This window comes from Myotis nattereri (assembly GCF_964212035.1).
Source record: "Myotis nattereri genome assembly, chromosome: 1".
Taxonomy (NCBI): domain Eukaryota; kingdom Metazoa; phylum Chordata; class Mammalia; order Chiroptera; family Vespertilionidae; genus Myotis; species Myotis nattereri.
The window spans coordinates 23335908-23356178 of NC_138075.1; the positions used below are offsets into that span (position 1 = coordinate 23335908).

The 20271-nt window shown below is 43.5% G+C and overlaps 1 protein-coding gene across 1 annotated transcript; it reads right to left on the minus strand.

Moving 5' to 3' along the window:
- Window positions 1–253: 253 nt before the first annotated feature.
- On the minus strand, window positions 254–8079 carry EIF2B2 (eukaryotic translation initiation factor 2B subunit beta). The gene is made up of 8 exons (XM_081089654.1): window positions 7811–8079; window positions 7572–7692; window positions 7285–7433; window positions 5961–6124; window positions 5232–5327; window positions 4083–4220; window positions 2792–2858; window positions 254–1559 (listed from the first exon to the last, which is right to left on the minus strand). The coding sequence occupies exons 1-8, from the start codon at window positions 7971–7973 to the stop codon at window positions 1402–1404; spliced, it is 1056 nt and encodes a 351-aa protein (XP_080945780.1). The 5' UTR covers window positions 7974–8079; the 3' UTR covers window positions 254–1401.
- Between the last annotated feature and the right edge of the window lie 12192 nt (window positions 8080–20271).

Genomic DNA, 20271 nt, shown 5'->3' on the forward strand with positions numbered 1-20271 from the left:
CAGCTTGGTTTGTTTCCCAGCTTGTTTTTAACAATATAAAATGGACTTCCTTACAAATCTATGCCATTCATCAACACAAGGCTCACATATCAAATGCCTTACAGAGGTTAGGCAGATAACATAAATAAGTTAAATGGAGCAGGGAGGAACTGCAGAAAACTGGAGGTTTTCCATCTAATGAAATGAGAAGCTACCCAACTCTCGCCAACTGTTGCCTCTTGGGAATGTGGATTCAGAATCGCCAGACCTTCTGAGTTCTCAAAAGAAGCAAGAAATCAAATTTGTTTAATGTGCAATCTCCAGATACTTAAGTTTTGATAACTAATTCAAATTAAATACTGGGCGAGCCAGCCAAAATGTCTTCAATCCAGACACTGCCCTCAAGTCACCCTTTTGAAACCTCTAATGCAGTGGATACATAATCTTCTATGTTATGTCATTATTTTAAAACCTTTCTTGCTTTTAACTAACAGAATACAGAGTGTTATTGCTGAACCCTTCGGCTGTGATATTACAGCCGCTAAAATAAGACAGTCACGGCTGTACCTTTGTGCACTTTACAAATAATTCTAGAAATACAGATTCAAAACTGCCCTTGAAAAGATTGTGCCAGTTTACAATCCTTGTAACAGTACATGAGGGTGTCCTTTTCTAGGGAGCTTTAAACAGATTCCCAGGTGCCTCCCTGGAGATCAGATGTAGTGGGTCTGGGATGGAGCCCAAGAATGTTTGTTTTTTTAAGCTCCCAGATGGTTCTAATGATCAGAGAGGTTTTGGAACCACACTCTTAGATTACTAACAAGTTGTTTGGGACCATTTCCAGTAAATTATAAAGGAAACTGTAAATACTTCATTTGTACTTCTCTGTTTTAGACTGTTCCTAATTACAGCCCTCCATGGAAACACGAAAAGGCTCTGCTGCTGCTGTTTCAGGCAGTTCAATCAGAGCAGAACAATAAATAAACCAAGTCAGGAACCTTCGAGCAGCTTTTATTTGCACAGCCTACGAAAAGGTGTGGTAGCCATTCTGAGCAAAAACCTGTATCCCAGCAAGCTGTTCAGTGTTATGTTTAACACACCACTGAACCAGAAAGTTTAAGTTCCTGAAACAGACACCCCAGGTCACTAAGAAGCTCCAAAACCAATAGGTTAAGCCCTGCTGCTCTGTTAAGACCTGAAAGGCAAACACACACACACACACACACACACACACACACACACACACACTCTCCTTGATGTGCATCCTTGTTATGGGATGACTAGAAAGGTACGCAATGGTATCCAGTTTTTTTAGGTTGACTCCAGTTCATTCCCCCATTACAAGGAAAATGCATTTCAGCAGAGGCACTGAAGTCTCCAGGCTGTGTTTGCCTAAGCAGTTTCTGCTTAGAACGAGTGGTGTCATAGGACATGATCATCAGGATGGTACAGTTCACTCATCAGGCGGTAGATGTAGGAAGGTGCGTTCCCACCAATGTTGGAGATAAAGAGGGTAATGAGCTCTGGGGGAACATAGTCAAACACAGGGCAATGAACGCTGACTTTCTCCAGAATGTCTCCTGAAAGGCAATCACAGGTTATAAGATAAAATTGAGGATCCTGCTTTAATGGTTTAGTAGCATATAGATTCTAGGCTCAATAATGCAGGCATACATGCTACCCCAAGGAAGGAAAGCTGGGACAAATGCAAACCAGAACAGATGACTTCAGATCGTGATACTTCCTGTTTAAAACTATCCAATGCTTTTCGTTAGCCCTTAGAAAAGAATTCAAATGTGGGATTGCAACCTTCAAGATCCCACCACACTACATTAATTACAAATCATACCAGTCTACTTCTTGCTCATTCCTCTCCAGCCACAGGGCCATTTTCTTCCCAAATGGCTAAGCATGTACCTAACTCAGTCCCTTTGCACCAATGCCTGGAAAACTCTCCCTTTGACCTTCACGAGGGGCTCTGTGCATTAAGAACTCAGCTGAAATGTCATCTCATTAAGACAGTTCTCCAATCTAAGGTAGTCTCCTAGCCACTTTCCATCTCATCATCATTTGTTTTTTTCTCGAAAGCATCGCATGACCTGACATTTCCTTGTCCATCTGCTGCAGCAGAACGTAAGCCCTGTGGGGAGCAGGGCCTATCTGTGTTGTTCATTGTTATGTCCCTAGTGCCTAGAATAGTGCCAGGTATATAGTTGGTGCTCAATAGATGTAAATATTTCTGAAAGAATGAATATTTAAATAAGTGGATGAAGTTAATCAACTTCCAAGAAGAATCAGCACCCCAAATACTATGCTTTGCTCCCAGAGGGTGTTTAAGGCCATGTTAACTTGATGAGGCTCACTGAACACAGCTGCTGCCTCAGAAGTCAGAGAAAGGACCCCAACACACAAAGGGTATCCAAGTTATAGGCAAGTTGTTTAAGTCAGGACATTGCAGAGCCCGCTTCCTTTGGCAGCCACATCACCAAAATGACTTCTGACAGCAACTGAAAACAAGTACATTTCCCACTGGGTTGTTGCCTGTGTCTCAAACAACATGCAAAGCCGAACCCAGTCAATGCTGGGTGATCCAACCCACCATAGCCCCAATAACTCACCTAAAATAGATTAGTCAGAACAAAAGGAACCTAAACTAGATCAGGTCTCCAGGCACTCTAAGTGCTGAAGAGAACAGTCCCTACAATAAGTATGATAAAAAGCACAACCTGATAGCATTAAATCCCATTGACCACCAAAACCAAAATTCCAAATACACACACACACACACACACACACACACACACTTTTTTACCTTCTGTGAAGGGCAGAACTTCTTCAGGAGCCACAAACTTATGAAATGAATCTTCTTCATTGGGGAACTGGAAAAGAAAAAAAAATTAAAAAAAAAAAAGACCCAGCAATTCTATTTCTAGGTTTATACCCAAGAGAAATAAAAAAATGTATGCTCACACAGAAACGTGTACACATATGTTAATACCAACATTATTCACAAAAGCCAAAAGGTAGAAATAACCCAAATGCCAATCAAGAGATGAACAGATAAATTGTGGTATATCCATACACTGGAATATTATTCAGTCATAAAAAGAAACCAAGTACTGTGCTATAACTCAGATGAACTTAGAAACCATTATGCTAAGCGAAAGGGCCATTATTGTATTCCTTTCATGTAAAATATCCAAAATAGGCCTGGCTCAGTAGTTGGAGTCAACCCATGCACCAAGAGGTCACTGGTTCAATGGGTTTCGGACTTGATCCCCAGTAGGGGGTATGCAGGAAATGTTTTTCTCTCAACAATGTTCCGATCTCTCTCCCTCTCCGTTCCTCTCTCTCTCAAATCAGTAAAAACGTATTTTAAAACAAACAACCCCCCCCCCCCCAAAAAAAACACCCCCATACAAACAAAATAGGCAACTCCACAGAGACAGAAAGCAGATTAGTGATTACTAGGAGATGAGGCTAGGGGAGAAAAGGGAATGATTACTTAATGGGTACAGAGTTTTTTCCTCGGATGTAGAAAAAGTTTTGAAACTACAGAGTGGTTGGTGCACAATGCTGTGAATGTAATAAATGCCACTGAACTGAACATTTTAAACTGGTTAAGTGCATGTTATGTGAATTATACCTCAATTAAAAATATAGAGACCTATAAATAGATTGACATTTTCAAAGCAAATAGTTTTTATCACTAATGAAATGACTCTTCAGTTAGTAACTCCTATTCAGGCTTCAGAGGACAGTCCCTGGAACTATGACAAATAAAACAAATTGTATGTTCCTACTTTTAACTTGCTTGGCATTTTGAAAAGTGGTCAGGGTGATGAGGAGTGGTGGCAATGTAAACAGTGGGCCTTCCCCAACTATGTATCGTCCTGACCTTACAATTTTGACTTCTTAAAGCTGACAGGTTATAAATATCGACTGTTTTTCCTGGATCACGACTCATGTGGCTTTTTCCAGCCTCCACTGGATCTAATCCATTGAGTCAATGCAGATAAGAAAAGTCCTAGAGTAGGTTGAAGGCCCAGAGTTCAAGCTTACCCTTTGGCTTCCTTATCTCTGTTCAAGGCAGACAGACATACCTGTGGGGAAAGCTTGAACATAGGGGCACAGACGATGAGTGGGGTGGAATGGTGTTTTGCTGCCAATGCTAGAGTATGAGTTCCTGTTACAGCTCTCAGGGCACCATTTGCCAGGATGGTCTTCGTGCCAATGATCACCTTTAAGACAGGAAGAAAAATGAGACAGGAGGGAAGGCAGGGGAGGGTGGGTAGGTGGGAGGTAACCAACCAAGGACCTTGTATGCATGGCCCATGGACACAGACAATGGAGCGGTGAGGGCCTGGTGCTGGAGGGGGTCAGTGGGGGAAAAAGGGGGACATATGTAATACTTTTAACAATAAAGAATTATTAAATAAAATAAAAAAATGTGAGCCATCCCGGGATAAAGCCTTAACAGGGCCATTGGGCACAACAGCCTAACTGCTCAGGCCTGAGTCTTGGCCTCCTGAGGGGTCACACAGAATAGAAAGAAAAGGATTTAGGCTTAGGACCACAGTTCTAGCTTAAAAGTGGGTTCCCAAGGAAAAAGTGAACAAAGTATAGAACAGGAAACTGCAATATCTACTTTTAGCCTTGTCTTTAAAAATCTATATGCCACACCTCCTGAGAAGTGGGGAGCTTTCTTATTTTCCATCTACCACCGCCAAGCTCTCTGAGCATAAGGGGGGAGCCTTCTACTGGATCCCTAGTAGCTGACCTGCTTATAGTAGTCCCACTTCATTCTTTCAATGCTTTAACCAAAGAGAGGCTATTCTAAATGAGGACCAATGATATAGACAAAGGGAAAAAATTTCAGTTAATAAAGTTAAAAGGTTCAAGGATGTACTTTCAATGCCCGCGGCTCAGTGGTTGAGCGTCGACCTATGATCCAGGAAGTCACGGTTCGATTCCCAGCCCAGTCAGGACATGTGCCCAGGTTGCAGGCTCGGTCCCCAGTGTGGAGTGTGCAGGAGGAAGCTAATCAATGATTCTCTCTCATCATTGATGTTTCTATCCCTCTCCCTCTCCCTTCCTCTCTGAAATAAAATATATATTTTATTTATATTTATTTATTTATTTATTTATTTATAAAACCTCTTCCCATGGATATTATAAAAGAAACTAAAAATCAATATTTTAGAGGTATAATCTTCATAAATTCAACATAACATAACTCCAAACACACCCACCTTATTGACTCTTGACATCACAGCAAAAATGGCGGCATCAGTCATGACAGTTGTCTCAATACCTGCTTTAGACAAATTGACTGCCATTTCGTGACCCTGCAGTAGGAGAGAAAGGCTGATTGATGCTGGGACAAAGAGTGAGAGTGAAAGACCTCTCAAAGGTAACTGGATCTGGGGAGTTTGTAATACTGAGCACACCCAACACACAATTTTCAACATATAACTAACTCATTTTTGTGCCTGTAGTAGGTATTCTTTGGTAAGCTGCAAGGAAGCCCAGAGAAAGCTAATAAATGTTTCATACTCCACAGCAGTGCCAAAACTGGAAATACTACTTGCTTGCATAATCAGGCATTGCTGATGACAGCTCCTGGCTCATTATTTTACAACATTCTGCCTCCTTATATATATCCTTTCTTGAAACCTATTATTTATCTAGGGATTGAGGGAGGTTAGACTAAGACTTGGTCATCCTCAAGGTAATTTACTCTATTTTGACTCTTAAAAAACAACCAATGTTTATCTTTTGATGGACCCAGCAGTTCACCCAACTTCCTTAAACCAATGTTTAAGAATGTTCACGGAATGAACAACTTGAAAATGCCCTTCATCTTTCACTGATCTTCTCAATGTCTTGTATTTCAATTCAAAGTTAGCATGGATCCCATCTATCACTCCGTTATTCTCTCCTGAGTCTTCATTTTTCTTGGCAACTCCAGCAGCCCCTACCTGACAGAACGGAGCGCACTCTGCCACAATGACATGGAACTTCCTCTTCCGCGCGGCCTCTCTGAGGAAGGCCTCTACTGTCCGGGAGAAGCCAATGGTCATGATCACCTCATTCGAGTGGATGTGCTCCAGAGCCTGGGCTGCAATGTTCTCCGTGGTCCCTTCTGCAAAAACAGCCAGTTTTACAAGGAAAATATGAAACTGTCATGACATGACAGAGCACCAAAGGGGACGTGTGCCCATCACACAGACTGCCCGCCTAGCTGATGCTGGTAACACGGGGTTTACAAACTTAATATGAAATGTCACATTTTCTTAAAAACCCTGCTCCTCTGAGATCTTCTGTCTTCCAAGTTCTCAGCCTGCCCTCCTTTTCAGCAGTGACCCCTCATCATCAACTTAGCCCCCTGCCCTGGCATGACACCAGCTTCCTTACAAATGATTTTGAAGACAATGACTTCAGGCAAGAAATGATCCATTCTGGGAAATCCTACAGCGAGCGCTGAGCATGGGGTAAACCGAACTTCCCCTTAAAAAAAATCCTCCCAAAGGTGGCCACAACACCTCCATCTGAGAGGGAGGCCACAGAAGAAAAAAGAAGAGGAATTTGGAAGCAGCAGCTCAGCGCACAGACAGACCCGGCTTCTTCCTCCCCTGAAGAACTCTGATTGTAGTAAGTACCTGCAGGTCTCCTGGTTCACAAAGATAAGGGGGATGGAGGTGGTCGGAGTGGGTATAAAAATCAAGAGGAAGTTTAGTGATGGAGGGTCTACTAACTATGGTTTTAGAGAGTTCATCTTCTTTAAAATGAAAATAAAGCGTCCCGGCTGGTTTTTCTCAGTGGTTAGAGCACTGGCCTGAAGACTGAAGGGTTGTGGGTTCGATTCCTGTCAAGGGCACGTACCTCGGTTGCAGCCTTTGTGCCCCATGCAGGAGGCAACCAACCAACCAATGTGTCTCTCTCATCTTGATGTTTTTCACTCTGTCTCTCCCCCTCCCTTCCACTCTCTCTAAAAATCAATGGAAAAAATATCCTCAGGTGAGGATTAACAAAAATAATAATAAAGCCGGGTCCTAGTGGAGTCTCTGCCACGGTGGATTTGCAACCTACAAAGGCTTGGTCTGGAAGGAAATGTGGAGTGGCTTACCTTAGTCCTACCACCTGTTCCAACCCGCCCCCCCCCCCCATCAGGATGGAGGGGAAACCTCTGGAAACCAGAGCACTAGCTATCGCCATCTCTGCCGATGAGCAACTCCGAGGGCCTCCTGTTGTCCCTTCATTTTTCTGCAGCCTGTCCCGCCCACCTGGGGATCAGACTCTTACCCAGTTCCACAAGCAGCTCATTAATCGCCTCAATGATGTTGGACTGGAGCTGGGCATAAGGAGAGCTGAAATCCTCGCTTAGGCCCCCCGACGTCAAGAGCTTGTGCAGGGACTCCTGCTGGTCGCTCTCGTCGCTGCGTCCGTGGAGTCTACGGAGGCACCAAGAGCACAGGAGGTGAGGAGGCGGTGTGATGTGCAACCAGACCTGTGCAGCTCCGGTAAAGGCTCCCAGGGGCTCGCGCCAACGGCGTCCCTGGACCCGAGCCCGAGCCCAGGCCGGGCCTGACCTGCCATACTCCTCCCGGATGATCCTGAGCACTCTCCGCACCATGTTGCCCACGGTGGTCTCTGAGGGCTGCGCGGCCGTCATCCTCCGGCCCTCTCTGCGGATCAGCTCCATCAGCTCCCCTAAGTCCAAGGCAGAAAGGGTGAGCACAGCAAGTGCTCGGGGCGGCCGGGGCCACTCTCCGCCGGGAATGGAGAACGGAGAGCGGGGAGGGACGCCGGGGAGCGAGGCCTGCCTCACCTGCGTTGCTCCAGCGGTGGTCCATGATGATCCGGCGCAGCAGCCCCAGCGTCTCCCGAGCCATGTCCTCAGAGCTGCGCCGCCCGCCGCCCCGCTTCAGGGCCTCCACGAAACTCTCAATCCTCTCGGACAACTCCGAGGCCTTGTCCCCGGCTCCTGGCATCTTGAAAGGAGCCGCCGACACCGCGGAATCCCCACCTGCACGCCCTCCGAGTTTGCACTTCCGGGACGGACCAGGTCGGCTTCCGCTCCGCGAGGAAACTCCAGTTGTGTACACGTCAGGCCACGCCCCTAGCTGTCTGAGCCAATCAGAGACGCGGAGCTCCAGTTTCGTTACAGCCAAGGATCTGCAAGCCTCTGGACCCGAGAAGCGCAACTGGCCTTTGCTGGACCCTCCGACGCGACAAAGGTGATTCGAGAGTCCTCCAGAGCGTGGCCTGTCCTGTTGCTATGGGAACAGCCTGCGGCCTTCTTTCCTGATCCCCTACTCCGGCGACTGCCCCATCTCCTGATACAGATCCTCAGAATGCGCGTCCAGGGCCCACAGCCCGTGGGCAGACCCCCCGCCCCCTTTATAATGCCGTGTTTGCACCTGTGCCTCTCCAATAGATTCAGCTTCCCGGGCAGGGATCGTATCTTTTTTGCCTTTTTATTCCCAACGCCTAGCACACCTAATATAAGACAGGGATCAGAAATGAGGAGACCCATACCCACCAAAATAAGGAGATTCAAAGTGGGAGCCAATAAGGGAGCAAAAATGATGCCCTTCCATTTGGACAGACTACAGAGGCTGCACAGTATAGTATAATACAACACCAAGAGCTACCATTTACTTAAAGCTTACAGATGTTGGGCAGTATGTGTGAATTGTCTCATCTAATGCAACTCTGTGAGGTATGTCCCCTTATTCTTATTTTAAAGGTTAGGAAACAGAGCCACTGAATGTAAGCAGCTGGTAAGGAAATGCATTGATATTTAAACCCAGGGCCATCTGATTATTTCCTTAAGATAAATTCTTAGAAGTGGAATCCTTGGGCACATATATTTTTAAGACTTGTTACAATGGACAAATTGCCTTCCAAAAAGATATATCAATACCAAAATCAGACGATAGTTCAAGAAAACCACAGACTAGTATCCCTCATGAACAGCAGATGCAAAAATCTGCAACAAATTATTAGCAAACCAAATCCAGCAATACATGAAAAGATTAATACATAATTGCCAAGGAGAATTAAAATCTAGACTGCAAAGCTGTTTCAATATTTGAAAATCAATCCATTTAATAAACCATATGAACAATCTAAAAAGTTAAACCACATGATCATATCAATTGATGCAAGAAACATTTGACAAAATTAAACAGCCATTTAATTTAAGAAGAAAACAGCTCTCACAAAACTTGGAATAGAAGGGAACTTCTTCAACTTGATAAAGGGCATCTACAAAATCCTACAGCTAACAACATACTTTATGTGAAAACCTGCTCTCTCCCTAAGATCAGGAACAAGGCAAAAATGTCTACTCTCACCATTTCTATTAAACTCATACTTAAAGTCCTAGCCATTGCAATAAGGAAAGGAAACATTTTAAAATATACAGAGTGGGGGGAAAAAGAAAGAAAACTATCCTTCCTCACAGAAGACATCTTCATCTACATAGAAAATCCCAAAGAATCAATAACAAAAATAAACAACTACTAGAACTAATAAGTGAATTTAGCTTGGGTTGTTTCCAATCTTTTTTAGGGGTAGGTGAATATAAGTATATATATATATATATATATATATATATATATATATATATATATATATATATATATATATATATATATATCCCCATCCCCAGTGGAACAGGTGAGTCATAACTATGTGGATGTTCACCTTTATGAATAGTGCTAGTCTTCCAAAGTGGTTAAATCAATGAATGCTTGCTCTCTGGCAGGCCTTAAAGAGTTCCAGATCCACATCCTTACCAACCCTTAGTATTCTCAGCTATTTTAGTTTTGGAGAATCATGTGGATGTAAAAGACTGTCTCACTGTGATCTTCATCGGTTTTCCTAATTACTAAGAGTTGTTTACCTTTTCACATGTTTATCAGCCAACTGTTTTTCTCCTGTGTGAAATATGTTTATGTGTTTTGCCTACTTTCTTTTGGCTTTAAAAATATATATATATTTAATATATTCATAGAAGTTCTTTATTCTTTTTCAGTTATTTGTCTTATAAATATCTTCTCTCAGTTTATGCTTGTTTTTTTGTTTGTTTTGCTTTGGTTTTAATATGGTCAAATGTATCAATCTTGTCTTTCATAGTTAATATTTTATTATAATTAATGCCTTTTGTGTTTTATTTTTATTTTTTATTTTTATTTTTTGCTTCTTTTTTTTTTTATTGCTTAAAGTATTACAAAGGGTATTACATATGTGTCCATTTTATCCCCCCGCCCTAGACAGTCCCCCAGCCTCCCCTATCCCCCAGTGTCTTATGTCCATTGGTTATGCTTATATGCATGCATACAAGTCCTTAGGTTCATCTCTTACCCCCCTACCTCCTGCCCCCCAACCCTCCCCGGCCTTCCCGCTGCAGTTTGACAATCTGTTTGAGGCAGCTCTGCCTCTGTATCTATTATTGTTCAAAAGTTTATAGTGGTCTCTATTATCCATGAATGAGTGAGATCATGTGGTATTTTTCCTTCATTGACTGGCTTATTTCACTTAGCATAATGCTCTCCAGTTCCATCCATGACGTTGCAAATGGTAAGAGTTCCTTCTTTTTTACAGCAGCATAGTATTCCATCGTGTAGATGTACCACAGTTTTCTAATCCATTCATCTACTGATGGGCACTTAGGCTGTTTCCAGATCTTAGCTATGGTGAATTGTGCTGCTATGAACATAGGGGTGCATATATCCTTTCTGATTGGTGTTTCTGGTTTCTTGGGATATATTCCTAGAAGTGGGATCACAGGGTCAAATGGGAGTTCCATTTTCAGTTTTTTAAGGAAACGCCATACTGTCTTCCATAGTGGCTGCACCAGTCTGCATTCCCACCAGCAGTGCACAAGTGTTCCTTTTTCTCCACATCCTCTCCAGCACTTGTCGTTTGTTGATTTGTTGATGATAGCCAGTCTGACAGGTGTGAGATGGTACCTCATTGTTGTTTTGATTTGCATCTCTCGGATGATTAGTGACTTTGAGCATGTTTTCATATGTCTCTTGGCTTTCTGAATGTCCTCTTTTGAAAGGTGTCTATTTAGGTCCTTTGCCCATTTTTTGATTGGATTGTTTATCTTCCTTTTGTTAAGTTGTATGAGTTCCCTATAAATTTTGGAGATTAGGCCCTTATCAGATATGACATTGGCAAATATGTTTTCCCACACAGTGGGTTTTCTCGTTGTTTTGTTGATGGTTTCTTTTGCTGTGCAGAAGCTTTTTATTTTGATGTAGTCCCATTTGTTCATTTTCTCTTTAGTTTCAAGTGCCCTAGGAGCTGTATCAGTGAAAAATTGCTTCGGCATATGTCTGAGATTTTGTTGCCTTTGGATTCTTCTAGAATTTTTATGGTTTCCTGTCGTACATTTAAGTCCTTTATCCATTTTGAGTTTATTTTTGTGTATGGTGTAAGTTGGTGGTCTAGTTTCATTTTCTTGCATATATCTGTCCAATTTTCCTAACACCATTTATTGAAGAGACTATCTTGGCTCCATTGAATGTTCTTGCCTCTTTTGTCAAATATTAATTGAGCATATTGGTTCGGGCCAATTTCTGGGCTCTCTATTCTATTCCATTGATCTATATGCCTATTCTTGTGCCAGTACCAGGCTGTTTTGAGAACAGTGGCTTTGTAATACAACTTGATATCTGGTATTGAGATCCCACCTACTTTGTTCTTTTTCAGGATTGCTGCAGCTATTCGGGGTCTTTTTTTATTCCAGATGAATTTTTGGAGAGTTCGTTCTAGATCTGTGAAGTATGCCGTTGGTATTTTAATGGGAAGTGCGTTGAATTTATAGATTGCTTTGGGTAGTATGGACATTTTAATGATGTTGATTCTACCAATCCATGAACACGGTATGTTCTTCCATCTGTTTATGTCTTCCTCTATATCTTTTTTCAGCGTCCTGTAGTTTTCTGAGTAGAGGTCTTTTACCTCTTTAGTTAAGTTTATTCCTAGGTAGCTTAATTTTTTTGGTGCGATGGTAAACGGGATTGTTTTTATAATCTCTCTTTCTGAAAGTTCACTATTGGTGTATAGAAATGCCTCAGATTTCTTGGGGTTAATTTTGTATCCTGCTACATTGCCAAATTCATGTATTAAGTCTAGTAGCTTTTTGATGGAGTCTCTAGGGTTTTGAATGTATAATTAATGCCTTTTGTGTTTTATTTTTAAAATCCTTTTCTAATCCAAAGACATAAAGATAATCTAAATATTTCTTCTAAATATTTTAAAATTTTGCCTTTACACATAATTTGGAATTATTTTCTATATAGGGTGAGAGGTGGGAATCCAATTTGCTTTTCTTTCTTCATTCTTTCTTCAGTGATTTATATATATTTCAGAGAGGAAGAGAGAGGGAGTGAGAGACAGAAACATCAATGATGGATGAGAGAGAATTATTGATTGGCTGCCTCCAACACACCCCCTGCTGGGGATCAAGCCTGCAACCCTGTCATGTGCCCTGACTAAATCAATATGAGAGACACATGAATTGGTTGCCTCTGCAGGCACCCGCCCTAACTGAGGCTAAGGAGCAAACCTGCACCCCAAGTAGTGCCCTTGACTGGGAATTGGACCCAAGACTCTCTGGTGCTAGGGCAGACACTCTAACCACGGAACACACCAGCCAGGGTAGCTCAGTAAAATTTTATAATTTCCTTTATGTAGATCTTGTTTGAGTTATTCCTATACACCTTACATACTTTTTGCCATTGTAAGCGATTATCATTGTTTTCATCATTGCCAAATTGATAGAGAAAAACATTTTTTAATTAGTTTAAATTTGCATTTCTCATTAATTATTAATCATGAGAAACATTTTTTCATGTTTATTTACCATTTGTATTTCTTCTTATGTGATATATGGTAGACATTCTTATTGCCCACCCAATACCCTTTTCTTTCTTCCTTATTAAAAGAACTGATTTTGTTTAGTTTTTTACTCAGAGGGTAAGTGGTTTTAGCTTATGGGTAGATCCTGGTTCCGTACTTTCACTCATTTTCTAGTTAGTGGGATATGACTGTGGTTCATAGGACTTTCTGGAGAGGTTTCCTGTTGTGGGAGGGGGGGCGACGCGGGGGGGGGGGAGGAGGAGGGGGAACAAACAAACAGAGCCCGGCAGGTGTGGTTCAGTGGTTGAGCATCAACCCAGGTTCCAAGAGGTCGCTGGTTCGATTCCCAGTCAGGCCGTATGCCTGGGCTGCATGTTTGACTTCTGGTAGGGGGCATGCAGGAGGCAGTCGATCTGTGTCTCATTGAGGTTTCTATCGCTTTCCCTCTCCCTGCCTCTCCCCATAAAGTATATGTTAAAAAACAACAGAGAAAAAACAGAAAACTACTTAGTCTCTTCTATCTCTGGCTTTATTGGATGTGATGCCTAGAGTTCCTGCAGCTGTGACAGCTTAGATGAACTTCAGGGAAATTATGCTGAGTGAGAAATACCACTCTCAAAGGTATACACACTACATAATTCCATTCATGTGACCTTCATGAGGTGGCATAATTATAGAGATAAAAAATAGATTAGTGGTTGTCAGGGTTTAGGGATGGGTGGTGGCATGTGATGGGTGTCAGTATAAAGTAGTGACACAAAGAATAGTACAGTTGTACCAATGTCATTATCTGTTTTGATATTGAACTATAGTTGTGTAAGATGTTACCATCGGAGGAGGCAGGGGGAAGGGAGCATGGGACTTTGGTGTATATTCCTTTCAACCTCCTGTTAATCTACAATTATTTCAAAATAAATAGCTAAACAAGAGCTTCATAAACCAGGATTTATAAAATAAAAGCATCTATTAAAATTTATAAAGTATTACATTATATTACTCTAGCTGTAATTGTTAAATGACTCAGTGCTAGCATAGGTAATAAAAGAGACTGTTTAAAGTCTGCAATTTTTCAAAGTAGGATGCAAAAATAATATATTTGGTGGAATCTCAGCTTCATTTAAAAATATATATGTTATTCATATGTATTTTTATATATAAATATACACATACATATGCTCACATGTGCTTATACATACACCTATATATACACACACATAGTATACCATAACTATCTATATCTATATACTGTATTTTCATATATCTCTATCTCTAGGTAGTGTGATTAGAGGGCTTTTAGCGACCCCTAATTGCCTCAAAAGTAATTCTTCTATAGTAACAGAGTTTTAACTGGGCACATAGCCACCAGAAGAAAGACATTTCCAGTCTTCCTAGCAGGTAGAGGTGGTCACATGACTATGTTCTAACCAATGGGATGGGATGGAAGCGTGTTGCTGATTCTGAGAACCTTCCCTAGGAAATAGCTGGCATGAGTTCTTGGCCTTTTTATCCCTTTCTCTCTGCTCTGCCAGCTTAGATGACGAGGACGCAGGCCACACTGCAGGGAGAGCAGAGCAGGGAGCTGGAAGGGGTAGAACTGCTCCTCCTGAGGCGCCTGTGGAGTAGAACTCGCATACTCGCCTGGACATTTGGACTTCATGTAGCTGCAAGTAAAAGAAACATAAGTCTTGTTTAAGCCACTGTTTCCTTGGGGTTTCAATCACTTGCATTCACACTGAATCCTAACAAATACAAGAGTTATTTTTATTTGTGTACTGTTCTGTGTTTTCCAAAATTTCTGCAATAAACACGTCCCATTTCTTATCAGAAAGAAAAGTTATTTGTAAGAAAAAGAAAAAAAATAAATCTTTCATCAGGCCCATTCTCTCAACCAGGAGCGTGATTTTGTTGATTTTCCCAGCGTGTCCCAACTTCGTAATGATCAAATCATAGTTTCCAAACTTAATTCGGAGAATGAGGTGATGATGATGATAATTCTCAACTGGTGGAAGGAAGACCGATGGAAATATTTGTGCTCTCCTCCTGTTCTAAAGAATCTCCTTTAAGGCCATCGGATCACTTCCTTTTCCTGAAGGGCTTTGACTTAACACTTCGGCATGTGAACGCATTACTGTTTTTATCCTTCTCTGATTGTTTTGGTGGATAAGTCATGTCTCTACGCAACCTGAGAACAAGTGCTATTGTGGTGGACACCTGTTGTTTTTGTCTGTCTTGAACACTCCCTTTCCTTTGGGAACTGCCCCTCCTCATCTCGTGACATTCAGGTGGAACTGTCAATCCCAGAGCCTCCTGATGCCCAAGTAGCCGTAGCCACCGGGAGGGCACACTATTCAGGTCTGGTCAATCACACAACTTCTAAGCTGATTGGCTGTGCAAAGCCATTCAGTCCTTTCTTGGGATTTGCTATACAAACCCCAGAAGAAAGCAGGTTTCTCTCTTTGAGTTTATCTGCTATAAGGAGGTGGACTTGGGACTTCCCTGCCTCATGGAGAAAGCTTGTCTGCAGAAGAAAGTCAGGCAACTCCCCTAGGAGAAACAGAAGCCAGCAGAGACAAGTTTTAGAGTGAGAGAACAAGCAAATAAGTTGATTATTTGAAATGAACTGATATAAGCCCTTAGATCTAGCCAGGACTGAAGATAGAACTACCTTTGGACTTCTCAACAAATTCTCCTTTGGCTTAACTTTTTGAGTTTCTAGAACCTTGACATAAGCTGCTTTTTTGTCTTCCTGTGAGTCCAACCCTATTTTCAGCCAAGATAGGAGTTTATTATTATCTTATTGATTCTGCTAGACTACAAGCTAATCTTGGTCTATACGTGGATTTTTATTTTTGTGGAATCTGTCTCTGTTGTGGAGATTCCCTGCCACTTAAACATAGTTAGTTGCTAGGAATTTGGAGGAAAATTCTGATGACAGACATAGGTAATGGTATAGGGCATGTGATTAGAAAAAAATACTACCCCATTGTTATTAAAATTGCAGATAAACAGATGTTCTTTATGGATCAACATATTTAATCTGTAACAAATATTTAGAGCATCTTTATGCCAAGCACCATATTACATATTAGAAAACAGCTCTGCTGAAACCGGTTTGGCTCAGTGGATAGAGTGTCGGACTGCAGACTGAAAGGTCCCAGGTTCGATTCCGGTCAAGGGCATGTACCTGGGTTGCGGGCACATCCCCAGTAGGAGATGTGCAGGAGGCAGCTGATCGATGTTTCTCTCTCATCGATGTTTCTAACTCTCTATCCCTCTCCCTTCCTCTCTGTAAAAAAATCAATAAAATATATTTAAAAAAATTTTTAAAAAAGAAAGAAAACAGCTCAGTAGTTGAGCCTTGACCTATGAACCAGGTGGTCACGGTTCAATTCCCAGTCAGGGCACATGCCCGGGTTGCTGGGGGCATGAAGGAAGCAGCCAATCAATGATTCTCTTCCATCATTGATGTTTCTCCCTCTCCCTCTCTGAAATCAAAAACATAAATTCTAAAAAGAAAACAGCTCCTGTACTATGGGAAACTCATCCCTATACTTAAGAGTATTTTGCTTTTAGTTAAAAACTTTCCTGTTTCTTATCTCTTTTGGTCACTAAATAGCCTTCTGAAGTTGAGTGGTTCTGGCCAAGTGATCAGTTACTCCACAACTGATAGGTCCACCCTCAGTGAGAACTAGCCAAGCACATAGGTGGACAAAGCAAACAGCCTGTGAATCTGGGGGGGGGGGGAGTGGAGACCAAGGCCCATCGGCCAGTTATCCTCTTGGCTATGGGAGCAGTGTAGCTGAATGTTAAACTGTTGAGAAGCTTCGGGTTGGAGGATATATGGATCTCAGTTCCAATCTCAACCCTATCCCTCCCAACTTGTCTGTGAGTGGAGATGATAATAATAGTGACATCTGAAAATGACAGTGTTCTCAAAGATTTAGAGACATTGTAGTACTAGTGATCTTTAAAGCAATAGGTCTGAAGCTATTCTGAGGTTGAATCGGCCCCGGTGAGGTTGAAACGACCCCGGTGAGGCTGAGACGGCCCCTGTGAGATTGAGACGGCCCCTGAGAAGCTGAGAAATACCACATGAACTCATTTATGGATAATAAGGACCATTATAGACTGATAAACAAAAATGGATACAGAGGCAGAGCAGCATTGAACAGAATGTCAAACTACAGTGGGAACCCTGGGGAGGGTTTGGGGGGGGGAGGGTTGGAGATCAACCAAAGGACTTATATGCATGCATATGAGAATAACTAATGGACACAAGACACTGGGGGGTGGGGGAAGCTGGGGGAGTGTCAAGGGGGGGATAAAAGGAGACGTGTAGTACTCTTTGTAATACTTTAAGAAATAAAAAAAATTAAGCAATAGGTCTGGATTCATTACATAATTGAGAGCATTTATTTAAATCTCCATAAAAAGTGACTTGAGTATAGTTAATAAGGACCTGGTTATAATTTTGAAGACTAGATGAAAAATAACACCAGCTTTTATTTCCATAACTCCTCTCTCTCTCTCTCTCTCTCTCTCTCTCTCTCTCTCTCTCTCTCTTTCTCCTCTCTTTTAAGACTGGGTCAGTTACTGTAACTACCTGAGAGCATCCAGAACAGCCACAGACCTTGTGTGATGGGCTGACCAAATAAGGAAGCCCAGTGCCCTGGCAACTTCCGCCACTCGGTGGGAAAGTGACACAGCGACTAACCTGCAGACAGAGGCTGCCCGTGGCTCCCAAAGGCCCAAGGCTCACCCTCTCCCTTCTGGCTTTCCTCCTTCCCTGGAATAGTTTCTAACTCTGATTTGATGCCTGTGGCCAGGAACATCCCTAACAACAGTCATTGTCTAACTTCAGAGTGTAGCTTGATGAGCTGGTTCCTGACGGGGGGGGGGGGGGGGGGGGCGGGGGGAGGAGGGAAGGAGAGGCACCAGCATGCTCTCTACCTTGTGCGTAATACAGCAAGTGGAGAGGAGGTAAGGACTGAGATCAGAAATCTCAGCTAACGAGGGGGTTTGGGTAAGAAGAATCACAGTGCCCTCCAGTTAGTAGGCACACACGTCTAAACCAGGGGTGGGGAACCTTTTCTGCCACGGGCCATTTGGTTATTTATAACATCATTCGAGGGCCACACAAAATTATCACCTTAAAAATTAGCCTGCTCTATTGGTCAGACATTTAATCAACTCACCCCTCATGCCGTGGCAGGGCCAGACCAAATGATTTCTCGGGCCTTATACGCCCCACAGGCCTCATGTTCCCCGATCTAAACCTTTCAAAACTCTACAAGGTAAATGCTAACGTCTTCATTTTACAGTGGAGGAAGCTTTGGATCGGAGAGGTTAGGTGACATGCCCAGTTATATAGCTAGAGGGGTAGAGCTTAGGTTCCCACCCCGGTATGTCTGTCTCCAGAGATTTGCACAGTGCCTACGAATTCCACACCATCCACACCCTTCATGTTAGAATGGGAGGAATGGCCTTTAGGGGTCAAACTGGAGGCAGGCTTCCACCAGTCTCAGACCTTCAGGATCTTAGCTCTGTGTCCGTACCCTGCCAATGAGTGAGGAAGCACTGGATGAGAGTAAAGCTGGTACTGAGAAAGCCGGGGTGGGGGGGTGGGTGGGGGGAGGCTTCTGAGAGCTGTGCCCTGGCCTTGCCAGGCTGCCCCGCACACACCTGACGGTGCTGGGGGTGGACAGGGAAGAGCCCTGCTGGGTTCTGAATCGATCCTGTCAGCCCCTACCCCCTGAAGGGAAGACTGCACAAAGGTTCCCAGGGCTCGCGGGCCCTACCCTGGGGTGGATCGCTCTGCGGAGCCCAGTGACCAGTCACACTCCGTGGGAAAGCCGTGGCTCTGGCCTGCCTGGGAGCCACGATGGTACCGCCTCCTGCCCACGGCTTGGCTCAGCAGGTTCCCAAGTGGTTTGGATTCTTTCCCCCCCACCCCCTCCGCCTCCACACTCCAAAGTCCCCAGGGAGTCAGGGAGGCCACTGGCAAAGTAGGCCCGTGGTCCCCCAGGCCTTCCCCGGACACCTTGAAGCCAGGTTTCCCAGGAGAACAGAAGGCAACCTTCAAACCTCTCGAGGGCACCCCTGCTGTCAGTTCTGTTCAGGGCTGGCAGGCCCCAGCTCCCCTCCATCGCACACCGAGGCTCCACTCTGGGCTGCAGTCACAGGGCTTTGGGTACGGGCTGTTGTTTTTGCAGCTGGGCTGGGGCGGAGCGGCAGCAGGAAGGCGTCTCGGGCACTGACTACTGACTGTCTGAGAAAGCCCTGAGCCCCAATTCCCACTAGGACTGAGGCAGCCCCTTCAAGCTAGTGACGGTCCCGTTCCTGGGGGAAGGCCCCTGAGCCAGACCCGGAGTATGGAGCGAAGGAGAGAAAGAGGCCAGCTGGTAGGAGAGCAACAGTTCAGGGGCGACCCCGAGCTTTCCCTGAGCCAGCCCTCCCCCAGCAAGCAGGCTTTGCTTCTCCGTTTCTAACTGCAGCTGGACAGAGCCTCCCCACCCTCCTCGCACACATCTGGGAGATTCTGGAGCAAGCTTCCTTAAAACAAACAACAAACAAAGCAAAACAAAACCAAATCTCATTTACGAGGGGCCAAATGTTGGAAACTAAAAAGAATCACCCATAATCCCTTTAATCAAGAGTATTCATTACAAACATTTTGATGTTTTTCCCCATGATCACTTTCTTTTTCGAGTTAAAATATACATAGCACAAATTTACCATTTTAACCATTTTTTATTTTTACTTTTATTTTTAAAAAATATGCTTTTATTGATTTTGAGAGAGAGAGAGAGGAAGGGAGAGAGAGAGAAATGTTGATGTGAGAGAGAAACATCAATTGGTTGCCTCCTGCATGCATCCTGACTGGGGATGAAACCTCAACCTGGGTATGTGCCCTGACGGGGAATCGAACCTGCCACCATTTTAGTGGTCAGGATGATGTTCCGGCCAACTGAGCCACGCTGGCCAGGGTCATTTTAACCATTTTTAAAAAAAATATATTTTATTGGTTTTTTTACAGAGAGGAAGGGAGAGAGAGAGTTAGAAACATCGATGAGAGAGAAACATCGATCAGCTGCCTCCTGCACATCTCCCACTGGGGAGGTGCCCGCAACCCAGGTACATGCCCTTGACCGGAATCGAACCCGGGACCTTTCAGTCCGCAAGCCGACGCTCTATCCACTGAGCCAAACCGGTTTTGGCATTTTAACCATTTTTAAGTGTACAGTTCAGTGGCCTCAAGTCCATTCACATTGTGTGCAACCATCACCATCTCCAGAACTTTCCATCTTTCCAAACTAGCACTCTATACCAGTTAAACACTAACCCACCATTCCTCCCCCAGCCCCTGGCAATCACCGTCCTACCCCCTAGCTCTATGAATGTGACCACTCT